Here is a 17235-nt window from a genome sequence, read left to right as displayed (position 1 = left end):
GTTGATCCTTGAACTTCTTATCTTCAATATAATTACAAGGAAAACCAACCTGCCGCTTAACATTGTAGGTTCAAGTGGGAACCACGAAGTGAATCACACTCAACACAGTTATGTCATCTCAAACTGCTTTTTATTACATCTTAAATAACAGTACATTTTAATATAGTTTCTATCTTGCATCCAGCTTTCGGTTGTACACTGACTCACTTGAAAATTAAATACAAAAAGGTGAAAAGGGAATAGAGGGGGTGCAGAGCTCTATGGTTATTTGATGGAGAAAGAGAAAAGGAAAGGGAATTTAATTAATTTTGACTTTTTTTATTCATTTTTTTGCCAACTCCAGGCCTAACACACAGTTACAGCACATCTTTTTGTACAGACTGTTGCAGAGAAAAAACAATGGCACTACTGCTAAAAGGAAGAGCATCTTGTTTACAAGGAGAAGGGAACAAAAAAAGTCTGCCATCCAGATGCTGCAAGATATTTTTTAATTAAAAGGACAGAAAAAAAGTGTGATAAAATGTTTCTTTGAAAGTGGAATTTTGTTTGCTACAGAAGGAATGAAAATGTGTCCTATGGGTGTGTTTAGGTGATTAACTGTATATGTGAGAGTGTACAATTTACATTTACGTCTAAATAATTTGTGTAATCCCTCCCCAAGTATGGACCAAGCAACCTTTTGTAATGCAGGGTTTGCTTCTCATGTGCATAGCTTTGCCATTTAGTTGTATGATGGTATGCACGGAGTAGCAAAAAACAAAGGAAGTCAAAACTGGGGGGGTGGGTAAAAAATAAATACCATTGTATTGATACTGTATATTCAACAGGTTCTTTTCTTAAAGAAAACATCAAAGGACTTATTTCCATATGCACCTTTAAGCAATTCTACAGCATGCGATTCTAAGAGATAACCCACCCATAGCAGACAACCAATTTTTTTTTAGTTTTTTTTTTTTTTTAGTTTTTAACTTAAAAAGTTTCAATATTATTTTCAAACATTGATTTATACAACGTGTCATTCACAGAGTAGTAACTGCATTTCCAAGCACGGAATGGGCACCCGTTTGAGAAAGCTCTGGAACACAGTCTGACTAAAATGGAGCGACTTCCCAACCCAACCAACCAGTCGCATCCCTCGGTCCCAACCGCAGCAACACAAAAACTACAGGAGGAAAATAAGTCAAATAAAATAGAGAAAGGGTTGGGTGGATTATGATCCAATAGATTAATCTTCATTTCATTAGTCTAGACTGGTGCCAGACAAAAAGGTTTAAGAATGGTTAAATGGTTTTCTTTTTTTTTTTTAGGTTTTTGCATTTTAAAAACGAGCATTCATTTATAACAGCATGTGCTTGGTTAGTTAACTGTTTTTCTTTAGACAATATTCTATATATGCAAAGTTTACATTTTTGTGCAAACAAAGATTTGTGGACTACACTGGGGGCGGGGGGGAAGAAGTTTCATGGGTCTAAATATACAGCAGGGCCAAAAGTGGCTTGAGGACTCCCCGTTGAAGCAAAATTCTCTCGCTTTGTTCTCCTGTGGGATAAAGCCTAATTCACAAGGATATTTTCAAATGAAAACATTCTTTAAATATGTAAAGATTAGCAAATAATACAAAGATTTGATCCTCATTTTAACAGACAACCGACATTTGGACTTTGACGGAGATGATGAAAGAAAAAAAAAAAACAAAACAACAACTGAAATATGTCCAAGAAGCTATAAAGAGTTAGATCGCTGTCATGCAATAATCTTCACTCAAACTGTGGTCATGAGAGGAACGCACAATTTTTTCCATCCGTCCATTCTGAGACAACCAAATACCTTGACCTGTAACTGTTGGAACTGAATGAGTGACAGACAATTGTGCTCTTTTAAGGAGGAGGAGGAGGAGAGAGAGTGAGAGATTTTTGCCCTTAATAGTTTGTTGGGTGTTTTGAGTCAGTATCATGTTTTGAAAAGATTGGATATGCAATACAATTAAACATTGTGATGTTGGAATGGTCGTCCATGCCACTTTGGCGTCCGGATACCATCTGCAAATGAACAAACCACTGTTAGTTGACAGAGTTACTGAACAACAGGCTTGATGATCAAATACAAATGAATGATACAACTAACATTGTGCTCTGCGACTGCTGCTTGTTACAATGCAACCACAATCAGTGGCGGACTTTTCGAGAAAGAGGCCACCACAGATGAGATTCTCCAGATCATCAATGACAGCCTTTCCCAAACATTAGAAGCTATGAAACCCCTTCGGCATCAGGCAGTCACCCTTTTTCCACGCCGCACAAAACCAGTTTGGCATATTTGTATGAAATTAGCTCCCAAAAGCTCCATGTATTGCAGAATTTTTAGCTTTTGAGTTAGGACTAACATTTCAGGGCGGTAAAGTTCATAATACCCCGCACCACAGCTTGCAAATTCCTCATCCATGTACTGTACATAATAGACTGTATTCCTTAGCCCTATCTTTATCGTATCGAAATATGAACATTCTAGATATTGACATTGAAATGAGGAAGATATCAGTCACGTGATTTTTTTTTTACCACGTTTTAGTGATTTCAGGAAAAAAACAGGTAAACCAATACAACAAATATGATCTGACTCTAATGTAAACCGTCACTGGGCCAGATTTCAGAATGGAGTGACCATGCGAGCCATCCTTTGCCCACCCTTGCCATACATAAAGCCAGTGTAAAAATCCTGAGGCCTTTTCATACCTTCAGATTCTAGTTCCAGATCTTGAGGAAGCTATCCCAGGACCCTGTTGCCACTGCCATTCCATCGTCAGTCACACCCAAGCAGCTCACCCGGTTATCATGACCAGCCAGGACGCCTGTGAACACAGTGAAGACTCAAGAAAAGCACAGCAGACTCATCTGCATAGATGTAAATAATTGTGGGGGTCCCGATCAATTTTTTTGAACTGATATATATAAAATCTTTGTCATTTGTTTGTATTTTCATGTAAATTGTGTGCCGCATTTTACATTTATTGGGAACCTAGACGACAGCAATTCAGTGGAGTGGACCATATAAGCTTGAACATAGAATGAGGGATTTCTCTACTTGAGCACATTTATGTAATTGTATTTACAAAATATTTACCGCAAATCATTTATTGGCGCCTGCATGCTTAAATGACGAGGCCACGTAGCTACATAGTTGGCGAGTACATACGTGTCTTCTCTCATCTATATACGACTTCACGGATTTTTTTTTTTACCTCATTAACCGCAATCAGTGGGGAACAAGATTGCTCATCGACTTGTTAAACTTCTACAGTATTTAAGTTAAACTTCGACAATGTTTAAAGTTACGCAAGTCGTGTCACAGCGATAACCTGTCTGTCGCACTATCAACTCTACGATGACACCCTTCAGCGAGGTGTTTTTTTTCATCTGGATTTTCAGACTTATTTAGAAGTACTTTAAGGCATGCGCTGAGCGTTTTATGTTATGTTTTCCATGGTTATGAGACACTTCTTGCTCCAAACAAGCATATGGGGAGAGCAGTGACACAGTGACATCCACCATAATCAAGCAAAGTTTACCTGCACGATCGGCTTTCAAAGTGTCCCAGACATTGCAATTGAAGTCGTCATAGCCAGCCAGCAGTAGACGGCCACTCTTGGAGAATGCCACAGAGGTGATACCACAGATGATGTTGTCATGTGAGTACACCATCAGCTCCTGGTCAGCACGCAGGTCAAACAGCCGGCAGGTGGCATCGTCTGAGCCCGTGGCAAAGGCATTGCCATTGGGGAAGAACTGCAGATTTTTTTTTTTTAAAAAATGGTAAATTATTATATTTAGTATTTTTAAAAGTAGTACAATACATTTTCAGCCAAGATAATTAGTATACAAAGGTGTTGATTTCTATGCAATATGGATGACTGGAGTAACTAAGGTGAATGATGATTCAGTCGGCAAAAAATTTTGATTTCTAACAACAAATTAGGGCCGCCGCACACTACGGAATTCGACTCTGACCCGACCGACCGATCATTCCTGCACATTGGGCCATGTTAATGAATGGACTGCGATGTGAAATGTGCGAAGCGCCTCATGCAGTATGTTGTATTCTATCACTTTTATTAATCCAGAAAAAGATAAGCGTGTCAGTCTAGGAAATCACGGCCCTGCTAAAAAAAAAAAAAAAAAAAAAAACAGCAGAGACCAGCATGGTTTCATCCATCCATCTTCGGAAATGCATATTGTCGCTATTGGTATTTAGCTGAGGAATATAGCTCGGGCCAGCTGGGCCGCTTTTGTTTACGTTGCCTCCGCTGACTACTACGCCTGCCAAACTTGAGAACTATCCAGAGGTCCTGCTGTTCGGCCGATATCTGGTCCGCAATGTTGAAAGTGCAGCGAGTCGTTGCTGGAACTCATCAATTTGTTCCGTCAGCAAATGTCACATGATTACAGTATCCAGAAACAAAAGGTAAAAGGAATGCTAAAAAGGAAAAGGCACTGATCGGTCGTCATCACTCTCCGATGGCTGCCGAAAGAGGGCAGGGCGCCGGCTGTTGGGCCAGGTTACACCACAGGAAGCCTCGGCTGCAGAGCTCATTCAAGTGAATGGGACAGAACATGAAATTGTTTACCCCAAGTTTCAATATTTATTATAAATACTGATTTTAGAGTTACGGAGACTTTGGCTGGTTTTATGTTCGTGTATTTTAATGTGGCTTTCAATATCAGCCTAATTTTGCAGTACTGGACTGATAATTGACAGAATTTTTTCCAATTATCAGTCTGATAAATATGGTGCATCCTAAGTTCGGCTGTTATTATCTGCTGCTGCCGTTTTGCTCTTGCTGGTGACACAAGAAGAAAAAAACAAAAACAAAAAAACCTCTGCTGGCCTATGCTGTGTTTTTTTTCAGCAGGGAGTTTGCTACAGGAAGAGGGTCTGGGTCACAAATACAAAAAAATGGAGACATAGTGAAAGGTGGGGCTGGTGGTTTTTTTTTTTTTTTTTGCGATTGATGTATTTATAATTTGCAATGTTGTCACAATGCGCAACTGCGATTCAAATATTGACTCATCGCAAAGCGATTGGCCAAGACTGCGCGGGTGTTCAGTGGAGTTCTGCTGTATTGCTCTGTGTGCAGCGGCCCTTGTATTATAACAATATCAACTAGTAACTAGTTTGTTTTTAATCGTTAAAATAGCAGTTGAAACCAAAATTAACCTCTCATCATGTTAACATTTCTGGGGTAGCAAATAATTAACTTATCTACATCCTTTGCTGGTTGCTGCAAAGTTGCAAATGACTCAACAACTACGCATAACGCAATTCAAATACATTTCACAAAAGGCAAAACCAACTTAACATGGCAATCTTTAGTATTTGACTTATATACGAGTGTCAGAAGCCTTACGCAAATGGCATTGATGTCCGACTCATGGCCGGTGAAAGTCTGCCGGCACATTCCTTCTCTGATGTCCCAGAGTTTGGCTGAGGCATCACAGGCCCCAGACACAAACAGCCTCGTGTCAGGTGCCAGAGAGAGACTCATGACATCACCAGTGTGGCCAGCAAACGTAGTTGTCTGCTGCCCAGTCTCAATGTCCCACAGAGCACTGAAATGAAGCGAGTGGGACAAAATTCAAATAAAGCGATATAGAGGAAAACGAGCGAGTCCATCCCATCGGCTGCAAAAAGGCAAAAGAAAGCCTGCTAATAAGGTTTAGGAATGTATATTCTGAGTGCAACATTAGCCTACACATTTAGATCTTTATGCCTTGACAATAATGTTGGTTTATAGAAAAAATATATTCTGAAATTAGCCAAGACAGTGAGTCAACACATGTCATACCATATTTGAGGCAGAAGATACTAAGGTGAACTGCATTGGGTGCAGTGCAACAACTCACCAGGTGGTGTCTCCAGAGCTGGTGACAATCTGGTTGTCATCCAGGAAGCGACAGCAGGACAGGTAGCCTGTTCGCAACACATCAATATCAAATATTTATTTCTGATAAAGTCTCTTGAAATTTTTCCATGAAAAAAATTAATTAATACAGTTCCGTGACATCACCACACCAGGAAGATGGCATTATCATCAAAATCAAAACCCCATAAAAGATGCGGAATTAATCTGACAAATGTCATAATATTCATAATGATTCAACAACAAAATGTTCACTTTATTACTTGGATTCTTTATTCGTCTCAAGTTAGTCAATGGTGTGCGCCCCTCCCTATGGTGAAGGAACAAGAACTTAAATGCTGACACACTTCCTGTGCCATGTGACACAGATCAGATGAATACTTGCCTTCAAGAACAAAACTTTCATTCGTTAAAAGAAAGGCTATATAACGACAATATGTTATACTTTTGGAAAACACGCTCACAGACCTTGTGACAGGAATATCTGACATGAAAATCACCCAACTGGGCTTAATTACAACTGAAAGCTTGGTCAAAATGCAAATAAAGACGAAAGGTGCACAGGATGTGTCAGGCATAGTACTTCTTTCCTCTCTTCCCTCGACTTCTTTTAATTAAGTGGGTCTACGGATCCCTCAAAAGTATTTAAGAGGAATTCTGACTATGTAAATAACAGTAAGTCTTTTCCCGTTTTTCAAGGTTGTGGGGAGTGGAGATTAAGCAAATGAATGTGGTGTCCAGCCTACCTGTGTGTCCAGCCAGCTCACGGCTAACACGCACATTTCCCTCACGGGTCTTCAGATTGTAGATGGAGCAGATGTTGTCCAAGCCGCCACATGCGACATAGTTACCGGAAGGGGCATAAGCGCACGTCATCACCCAAGAGGAGCGCAGCGGGATGGCATGGACCTGAAGAGGAGGAAAATATTGAATATAATAAACAGCATACAGTGACATTTTTATAGCTTTGAGGGGACAATACAAAAAAATGTTTTCTCATGGACAAAGAATAAATGCAGACAACCATAACTTGGGCGTATGCCTTACAGTACAGTCATTCTAAATTGGTGGCTTACTGGTAGATATGAGTCCCAAATGTTTAATGGGCATCCAATATCTTACCAATGACGGTCGCTGTAATATTCCCCATCAGTTTGCGCTTCACACAGAGATGCGTATTCCCTTAAAATTTGAATACCCTTTGTAACGCCTTTTACACAGGTAAATTTATGTTAAAAATGTGACAAACACGACTTTTCAAAATTTGTTATGGAAAAAGACCTCTTCTCTATAGGGGTGTTCACACGGCAACTTTTACTCCGGTGTAGCACCGGGCTACCCCCCCTAGAGCGTTCACACGTACAAAGTTATACTGGTGTCGCCCCTGAAAACAGCTTAAACCGGAGCAAATTTAACCCTGCTCAGGAGGTGGTTTAAAAATTTACTCTGGAGTAAATGCTAGTTTGCAGGGCAGCACCGATATAAAATGGGACGTGTGAACGCTACAGAGGTAGACTCGCTACGCGTGAGAAGAGTTGATTACATACGGGTATTGCATAACTTGCATCCTGGGTATCTTTCCTTTCTCTCTCTCATCCTTTTACGGTGTCTGATAGACCACAACGTTGATTTGTCTGGAGAAGTATAAACCATGGTTTTTCGATATGTCACAAACAAGGCGGGGAAAAGGAAGTACACTTTACGCGTGCTTTATTTAATTTAATTTATCGTATTGCATGGCCGCAGAAACTGCCGTGTGAACCCAAGTGGGGCTGCACTGGGGTTAACACGCTTCTCTTTAGTAAGCAGCATTATACGTGTGAACGCTCCACAAAATTTACACTGGTGTAAGGTATATCACAACAAAATACATCGGTGCAGCACCGATGCAAATGTGTGCCGTGTGAACCCCCTTATGGCTATTTGATTCCGACAGAACATGGTCATGAACATACTGTTCATGTAATTACCTTGTTCGTGGTGTAGCTGTCCCAAATAATAAGTTTTCCATCCTGGGAGGCGCTGACCAAAAGCCTAATGATGTAAAAAAAAGAAAATCAAGAGTTTAAATGATTTTTTCATGAAGAAAAAATATACTATAAACCTGAATTCTTTATAATAGGCGATGACAAAACAGATTTTATTAATTAAATTTTTTTTTCAACAAAAATAAAAAGCTCATGGTGACTGGAGCTGAGCTTGGCTATGCATGCTATGCAGGTGAATCCAACAAGTAACTACAGTGACAGCTCCATCACACAAAGGAGCAGGGAGAGCAGTGAGCAAAGCACAGTGAGGCCCACTGGGAGCCTGCTAATCTTAACTACTATGACACACACAGAGCAGCACACTCAAACAGGAACATGCTCAACAATAGGCGGGTTTACATTTTTGACATTCCGGTTGAAATCATTCCAATTGAAGAGCTTTGGTCAATTGATTATATCTGACGTGATCTTTTCCAATCTGCCATTTGCATACGTCACAATATTAATCAAAACAGCAGTTTTATAGATGTGTGACACACAAATCGATGTAAACATCACAATGGATTTTGTTCGGCCATTTAGCACAATAGTTGAGATTATTTGAACACTGTTACAAATGCAGCCAATTGATGAAAAAAAAAAGTTACAAGTAGTTTAAAACAAGTTCTCCTGTCCCAGAAAAGCTCTGGTAGGATGCTGCCATTCTTCAAGCGCATAAACGACGGCATCACGACGCATTTATGTCAAGACAGCGCTTACACAGACTGGGCGCAGCCTGACACAATGATATCACTTCGTGTTTACGTCAAGACAGAGCTTGCACAGACCGGATGCAGCCTGGCCATTCCGATTGAACGGTTTACATGAAAAAAAGTTAACCACTCAACCATGACAATGGTTGTGTAGCGAGTGATGCATTACAAGGCGATGTGATTTGTAGACTACCACCAATATTAACTACTAAGCAGCCAGGGTCAAGTTTTGTGGCTCCCCATACATTGTATGACTTTTTATTAATACAGAAAAAGATGGTGGCAGTCAACGAAGAGACATGTTGCTTCAAAGGCCAATTGGGGAAGAACTGCAGAATTAAAAAAAAAAAAAAAATATATTTTTTTTTTTGTGTGTGTGTGTGTGTGTGTGTGTGTTTAGCATTTTTAAAAGAAATAAATTCAACCAAGATGTTGATTTGAATGCAACGGTTTAGATTTTTATGCAATATGGATGACTGCAGTAACTTGAGTGGGTAAAAATATTTATTTCGCAAAAAATTTGGGCCACCCCACACAATCGAATTTGACATGGACAATACCGACCAATCATTCCCGCACATTGGGCGACCTTAATGAATGGACTTGCGATGTGAAATGTGTTAGGTTGTATCACGTTGTGTGGTGCCCCATACAAGATTTTGCGCTCTATCACTTTTATTAATCCGCTTTTATTAACCCATAAAAAGAGTGTCAGTCTTGGAAAAAACGGCTCTGCTAAGAAGAAAACCAACATGGCTTCATTGTGCTTCCTTGCTGGTGTCAGCAGCAGAAGCAAAACCACAGCAGCAGCAAAAGCAGCCAACATTCAAGCAGTCGAACCTTCGGTCACATGTCAACCCACCCTACCAACTGAGTCAAATCCACCAAATCCACCCAGCATTGTTGTTGCCTGGTAGCTGGTGACAACAGCAGGTCATCAGCTGTCACCAGCTCCTGGCTGAGCTTCAGCAACATACTGGTCCTGCTGGGCGGCTGTGGCTCAGTTCAGATAGCAGGTTGCCCAGTAGCTGAAGGTTCAGTTTAGTGGTGCATGATTTGAGAAATTTCAACCGATAATTTCCTGCGTTGTTTGTATACTGGAAATATATCCGTTGTTGCAGATTGAAAGGATAAAACATTTCAATCCCGCCTCTTTAATGTCGTGGAGTCGGAGGATGACATAAAAAAGTGGTCAATGTACACTTGCATGTTTTGCTACTTTCTGAACTCTTGTCACTTCAGACGGTGAGGCAATGAGCAATCTCAAAAGCTCTTATGCGTATAGTACCTATTAATAAAGTTGGTGGCATTTTATCACCCCCACTCGTGTTTTACATATACAGTATATTGTGTATGTAAAAACAACAGCATTGAAATAGTACAAAAGGAGCATCGCAGACATGCGTGCGTGCGCGCTTATGACTGCCAACTCCCGCGAACAAATTAGTTAACAGACGGAGTGGGGAAGCATCGCCAGTTAATATTGATGTATGTAAACAAACACGCACGCAAATTAAGTTATTTCGTGCCACAAAAATAAATAACTAAATAAATCGCATCGACTTTTTCTAATTGACGATAAGTTGAAATACTGAGAGCAAAATATTTAAAAATATGACTCACCATAGCTGCACTTCAACAAGCCGTGGCAAAATGTATTCCAACAAGTACAGTAGTATACTGCAGTGTCACAGCATTTGCCAACCATCCACATTGTACTGCAACTGTGCTTTAATGATGAACAACAATTTTATGCCAATTTTGTTTGACGTTTTTGGATTAACATTAGCGGACAACTGAGTTCATCATCTTCTGTCAATGGGACTTAAAAGGAGGAGACACAGCCGAGATGCTGGGTCAAAACATGTGACCCCTTTTTCTGGGAGGCTAAATCTCAGCTGGTTGTCTAAATAAATACCAGAGCCCAATGGCAAATCAAACAGAAGGTTAAATAAGAAAGCTGACAGCTGGTAGGAAGTTGCACACTTTTTATGGGATTTTGACTGCTGCAGTGGTGGGGCAACATTGAGTATTGAGTTCATTTGCTGAATTGGGGACGTGAAACAACCGTGCAAGGTTTTTTTTTTTTTAAGTAAGAAATACTGCTCAACCACCTCGCCGCCATATTGAATATTTTCCCAAGCCACATGGCTCAACAACAGAAGACACACTTTATAGAAGGGCGTGATTTATGGATGGCCAATAAATGTTCAACAAAAACACCATTGATTCTACTGTCGAAATACACTACAGTTGACGTATTAGAACACTAGGTTTATGTTAATCTAATCGACAATGGCTTTAGGCAGATGTTAAAAATAGAGGAGCTTCTGCTTGCAAGATAGAGCTATTGTGTAATTCCAGGACTCGACAAGGGCCCTGCGGGGAAACACCCAGCACAAAGACACTCGAGCAAGCTTTTATATCCATTTCCTGCATTTACTAAAGGGGGTGGGTCGATGGCATAAAATATTTAGTTAATGGACTGACTGCCGCTGAATGGAGTACCTTGAATCAGTGCCCCAGTGCATGGCATAGATTTTAGCCAGATGCCCCCTCAGTGTCCGGCGAGTGCGCATCTGAATTCGGCCAACGGGGTCAATGTTAGCTGTAATCTAAACGGGATTAAGAGGACAAAATGCAATAAGAGGCAACATATGACCATAAACACAAAAAACAAAAACAAAAAAAATCTGTTTCAGTGGTAAAAGCATGTAAATGGAATTTAGTACAACAAATAAATATGGGAATCTTGACTCCAGTTGTACACAGCGATTTGAGAAAGACATTTAATTACCTGGGACAGGGTGGCATCAGCACAGGCTTTCCTGGCATCCTGAAACATAACAGTCCGATTAGATTTGAATTAAGTAGGACAGTTGTTTCTATAATTGTAACCCATGCTACAAGTTTTTGTATACTGTAATTTCCGAACTATTGAGCGCACCTGAATATAAGATGCACCCAATGAATGGGGGGGGGGTTTACATACAGTGTTCAGGCCGTACCTTGCAAAAAACCCAGGGTGTCCTTGTTACACACGAATAAAATAAAAAAAAAGTTTTTTTTCCCCTTTTAACAAACATGCATCGTGTATGTTACACTCCTCTCAAAATCACCATTCAAAAGCGCCGTATTCATGTGTTATGCACGCCACAGATTTGCTGGTTGTCCAGTGCTTAAAAAAATGAAGAATTATTCACATAGTAGATAGATGGAGACTTGACGTGTTCTTAAATTGATTTTTTTGGGGTGTGTAAAGACAGGTATCCTCACTTGGGCAACAGTTTCAGCTGTCATAATTTTCACTGCTCATCAAAATCGGAACGTCCCAGTGGATCAGGGCAAAGAACAAGGAAATGACCCTAAATAAAACCCAATGTCATGACATATATAAAAGTGGATTTCCAAGACGGCAAGAAATATTTTCCAAAGCAGGTCTTTCCGTAACAGCGCTATTTCCCAATTGTTTTGCCTCGGGCACCGTCAGTAAACGTTGGATATGGTCAACTCATATCTGGGACTTTTTCTTTTCGCTTTTGTGACGTGACATGGAGGGCTTGGGCTCACATCAGGCGGCACCTTGCTCACTCTCGGGCTATATCTCGGAGCTGTCGACACTTCCGGATGTGAGACCAAGCCTTCTGAGGATTGGGACACCTTTGGTCTTGTGAACGCGCACGACCAAGGGCTTGGGGATTGTTTAAGACGTAGCGTTCCAAGCGCGTGAAAAAGGTGTCAGACTGGAAATTACGGCAAAGTAAATTCAACAGTTTTTAATTCTACTTTCAAGAGTGAAAAACATCAAAAAGGCAAAAGCTTTTGAAAAATAAACTGAAAACAAAAACTTGAGGGCAGAAGCTGACTTACTCGTATCTGGTTCTTGAGCTGCTCAGCCTCCTGGCGTAGCTGATCCAGTTCACTCATTTTTCTCTGCTAATAGTGAGCTTCGCTCCGCCGCCTCGACTCTTTCTGATCTGAGGGTGACAAAATTGCATTTGTTGTTATCGGAAAGTTAGGAACTTCTTGAAGTAAGTTGCAGCATGGATGTAGAGTAACACTGCTGGAATAATAAATAAAAACGTCCTGCAATTTCATGGGAGGATGAAAGGGTCCAAAGTTGCAGAGACTCTCAAGAAGCAAACAACTTCAAGACGGCTCAACATTTCTCTTTCCATCTTGAATCTGTTACCTAGCAACAAGCAGTTGGCAGACACTCCCAGCTTAACAATTTTGACAATTACATTGAATGCGTTTGTCCTCATAACAGCAAAACACAAAACAGTTGAGAACCATTCATACTAAGACGATCAAAAGTAATTAAAAAAACAACAACAAAAAAACGGGACAAAACTTTACCCAAGCCAAAGTCACCAAAACCAGAGTAGGTTCCAGCTATTCAGAAAGCAGACGGCTAGACCACAACACTTGGGCTTTGGCAGCACTACAGGTAAAACACAGGTGCCCGATGGATGAGAGGCGGCTGATGAAAATGTTGCCGCTCTGGCCTCGAGACTCTCAACTCTCCTCCAATGTCATTCCTGTAATCCTGGGACACAGTTGATTCAGCTCCTCGAGCCAAATCCGTTTAAGATAAAACCTGCTGATGATCTGAAAATCATTGGCTATCCAGCTGACCCCAATCCTCGGGTTGAAGCTCTTAGCATCGATACTTTCCCTTTCCATACATACAAGTCATATTAAAAAGTACAATACAAACTCAGTGGCAACTCCGATAAAACTATGGTTTTCAGTTGTGGCAAGGGCAACTGGTGCAGAACAAACTGTTAATTCACTTTGCTCATTGAAGTTGGACCAGGTTGGCAATTAGCTCTCTGGGATAAGCTAAAACATGATAAAAAAGTACATTTTTAAGCAGCCTAGTCCACTCAAGACACTCACAAAAACGAAGCTCTTTGGAGAACACCCCGCCCACCCTTCCAAAAAAAAAAAAAAAAAAGTATCTTATCTTACCTCTATTTTTCTCTGTACTGTTTTCCAGGGTAGCGTTGACGCATTCTAAAGGAACACTGTATCATGGAGGGAACAACCCGGTAGCTACCAGTCACTTGATTGGTCAGTGTTGATAAATGTGTCCACATCTAGGCAAGGCGCCTTAACTACCTACAGTAATCTTCCCGCTGAAATATCTCATGATAACGTCACAGGCGGAGACTTGAATCATAAAATATTCAAAAGCTGCAATCCTACAGCTTTCCCTGTCATACTGTCAAATTATAATTGTCAAATAAAACATTTGGTTCGGGTCCCTGCCACACAATAAGCCACAACTTTAAAAAAAAAAAAAAAGTTGCCCAAATTTACAAAGCTGCTGCTAAAATTAAGTCACTGTTTAGCAAAAATGCTCCTCAAAAAGTTATTTTGACATTTGACATTTATTCTCTGTTTATTTTACACCACCTACTGTATGTAGCAGGAATTGAAGCCTTCTTGAAAGAGGCAACGGATGGGGAACACCCTAGATCAGGGGTGTCAAACTCATTTCACATGGTGGGCCACATACGGCCTCGGTAGATGTCAAGTGGGCCGGACCATTAAAATGATACCATACTTTGCTATAAATAACCAAAACAATATGTCTTTCCTTTGTTTTGGTATAAAGAAGCACAAGAACAATTAGGAAAATGTTGAAATTTAATGAACATATCTTTTACAAAACATTTCATGAAGCACCTTACATTTCCTTCGACAAATGTGCAATTTACTTTTATCATTCACATATATGCATTGCAACTGATCCCACTGATTGTACAAACTTTAACAAGTAATTGGTATTGAAAAATATAGTCATGCACTTTAGGATTAAATGAGATTTATAAAGAAAGGAAGTTTTAAAGCATTTACACGTGCATATAAAATCTAAATGTAATCCCTGCCTACACCTTACAAACTAAGGAGAGTGCTATTAAATGTGTAAATGCGAGAGTGCTATTGATAGCGTCTGCTGTCATGGGTCTGTCTCAGTGACGGACTGAGGCTGCTGTTGTCTTCTTCTCTGATCAAAACAGTGTCCCCTTGCGGATACTCAATGAATTCCACCTTATTAAAAATATTAATTCTGCGTCTTTAATGCATTTTTTTTCACTTTTAAATTATCCTGCAGGCCTGATTGAACCTCCTTGCGGGCCGGTTCCGGCCCGCGGGCCGTATGTTTGACACCCCTGCTTTACATAATCATCTCGCGGGCCGGATTAAACTCCTTTGCGGGCCGGACCCGGCCCGCGGGCCGTATGTTTGCCACCCCTGCCCTAGATCCTAATTAGTTGAATTTTAACAGTTAACACAAATTTAATACAGCCAAGAAAGGGTTGGGGAGTGTGGTGGCAGTTGTCACACAGACATATGTCTCAATAGAGTCCTATTTATTTAAATGTGTTTATATGTTGTACATGTTTTCAGTCAGTTATGCACTTTATTTGGGCAAACTATCATTCTTTAACGAACTTGTACTCAGCTTTACACGATCATGATTTTGGAGCTGACTCAACGCTTTAAGAAAATGATAAACAATCCGATCGGAAGATGGACCATCAGAAGATGGATCTATCAAACCTAAAAAAATTTGTTAATTTACTGTACCGTCAACCCCCCTGAGATTTGCAGGGGACTGGGAACGGCCTGGCAAAGGAATAGCCACAATTTTCACAAACAAACCCACTCCTTTAACCCTCCCCCCAAATAAATAAATATAAATAGTGAATGGAAAAAGTGACATTAAAAATTCTACTCTGTATGCTGGGAGACGGATTATTAGCGATGGCAGCACAAAAACATCCGTGGAGTGAACAAGATTGTGCTGGCTGTAATGTCTTATTTTGCGGAGCCGATCAATGACATCATTGATGGACTGGCAAATTATGACCCATCACCAATTTTGCATAAAATGCAAAAGACTATCTGCAGATGCAATTCAGGCAATCACATTGGTGTGAAGTCTAATGTGTATAATTCTCAAGTCTCAAAATGATGAAATGGTTCATTGTGAAATGATTAATATCAGCATCACAGCATGACTGAGGGAGGACGTGTGGTGTTGAGGCCAATACAGTACTGTAGCAGCCCAATAGAAAGAGCATTGACTTCAGTGCCTTCTCTCTCTGCCGGCTATTTTTAGAGGTAGAGGGGGAGGGTGGGGCAGAGAGAGGGGAGGGAGGGAAGCAGACTTCACATTTTCCAGCCACTCCTATCAGTAACGACATCTCGTGCACTGCGTAGTAACGAACCGGGAGTACGTGCCAGGAACACAGGCGCATGTTGGTATTTCTCATTACAACAAAACACACCATGTACATATCATTATGATTAGGGATAAATGTAAACCCTGCAGTTTGAAGGCAAGTTCAGCTTTGTAGTTCGTAGATATGCTGTGGGTGCAAAGACAGGCTGCCTATATTGGATATAGAATCGTCATGACTAGAGGTGGGCAATCTGGGCGAAACATATTTTAAAAAAAAAACACAACATATTCTACAAAAAAATTAAATACTGTAAATTTGCACTTGCTTCACAGAACAATTATGGATTGACAGTATTTTTGAATGACAGTTCGTTCACTGCGTGTTTGTCAACTTTGCGAGGTTTGCGTGAGTGTTACTCAGCTCATCTTTGCTATCATGGTGGTCTTGGTTGTGGAGTGGCGAAAGTCATCTATTGGGATATTTGAAACAAAAAATGGTGCTTCCCTTGGCCGAGTCACCTGACTGTATCCTGCCTGCTGATTTGCAGAAGCAAGACTACATGCTGATTCGCCTAATGATTTCATCACTTTTTCCTCACATTTCTCAAGACATGCCCAATGTCGATGTCTCCGAATGCGGCACCTTTCGCCACAAAAAACGTTCCCATAATTGTAGAGTCAAATTCATCTGAGCTTCTAGCCAAGTTAGCTAAAAAGTGAAGTGCTTTATTGTCAAACCTGCAGCTTGTGTCCGCTTCTGCCTGCCAATCGGGTGAATTGTAATTGAAAGACACCGCGAAGATTCACTTAACACTTCCCACAGCGCCTACAAAATAAAAGATTCCACATATTCCAGCTCCGAGGACAGGATTATTTTGACCAAGTACGACAATAACGTGTGTAACTGCGCGAATGTTTTGATAATTTGACAAAAATTAATGGATTTCACAATCAAAACGCGTGCGCCTGTTTCCGAATGATGGAATTCCCGTCAGGGCGACGGATGTCTTTAAATCCTGTAGTAGTAGCAAACAAGGTGTCTGAGGTGTAAGGCTCAGAATCCTCACACTCCAGAAGCAGTAGTCACGACAGGAAAGGACAATGTTTTCCAGATGTATTTGCTCAAACGGGTGGTGCACAGGCATACATTTGAGGTTGCACCAGAGCCGAAACAATGATGACATAAGGCGTATGCAATAACCGGCTCTGATGCAAAAGAGGATCGGGCCAGAAGACTCAAGAAGGACAGGGCCAGATTAAATTAATGCAAGGGAACAAGCAGAGTCGGAACTTCAACCTAAGCCTTTGGTCACAAGGAGAAAAAACACTGACCTAAAGTTATTCCAGTTTTTGGCGGGGGGGGGGGGGGGGGGGTTTTTTTTT

At 40.7% G+C, this 17235-nt stretch overlaps 1 protein-coding gene across 3 annotated transcripts in view; it reads right to left on the bottom strand.

Moving 5' to 3' along the window:
• Positions 1-111: 111 nt before the first annotated feature.
• The window catches only part of gnb1a (guanine nucleotide binding protein (G protein), beta polypeptide 1a), a 30490-nt gene continuing 13366 nt past the window's right edge, over positions 112-17235 (bottom strand). For 2 of the 3 annotated variants that reach the window (XM_019863010.1, XM_019863011.1), the window contains exons 2-11: positions 12525-12631; positions 11452-11490; positions 11163-11269; positions 7885-7948; positions 6661-6823; positions 5898-5964; positions 5402-5603; positions 3566-3782; positions 2733-2848; positions 112-2039 (exon numbers count right to left, since the gene is read on the bottom strand). In XM_019863010.1, coding sequence (XP_019718569.1) covers positions 2742-2848; positions 3566-3782; positions 5402-5603; positions 5898-5964; positions 6661-6823; positions 7885-7948; positions 11163-11269; positions 11452-11490; positions 12525-12581 — 1023 coding nt within the window. In that variant the 5' untranslated portion in view covers positions 12582-12631 and the 3' untranslated portion in view covers positions 112-2039; positions 2733-2741. Of the gene's footprint in view, positions 2040-2732; positions 2849-3565; positions 3783-5401; positions 5604-5897; positions 5965-6660; positions 6824-7884; positions 7949-11162; positions 11270-11451; positions 11491-12524; positions 12632-13013; positions 13096-17235 lie in introns of those variants that run through there. The other variant, XM_019863012.1, reaches the window with a different exon arrangement.

Source organism: Hippocampus comes, unplaced genomic scaffold (assembly GCF_001891065.2).
Source record: "Hippocampus comes isolate QL1 unplaced genomic scaffold, H_comes_QL1_v1.1 scaffold1, whole genome shotgun sequence".
NCBI lineage: Eukaryota > Metazoa > Chordata > Actinopteri > Syngnathiformes > Syngnathidae > Hippocampus > Hippocampus comes.
The sequence above is the reverse complement of the archived record's forward strand: the minus strand, read 5'-3'. Positions and strand labels throughout refer to the sequence as shown.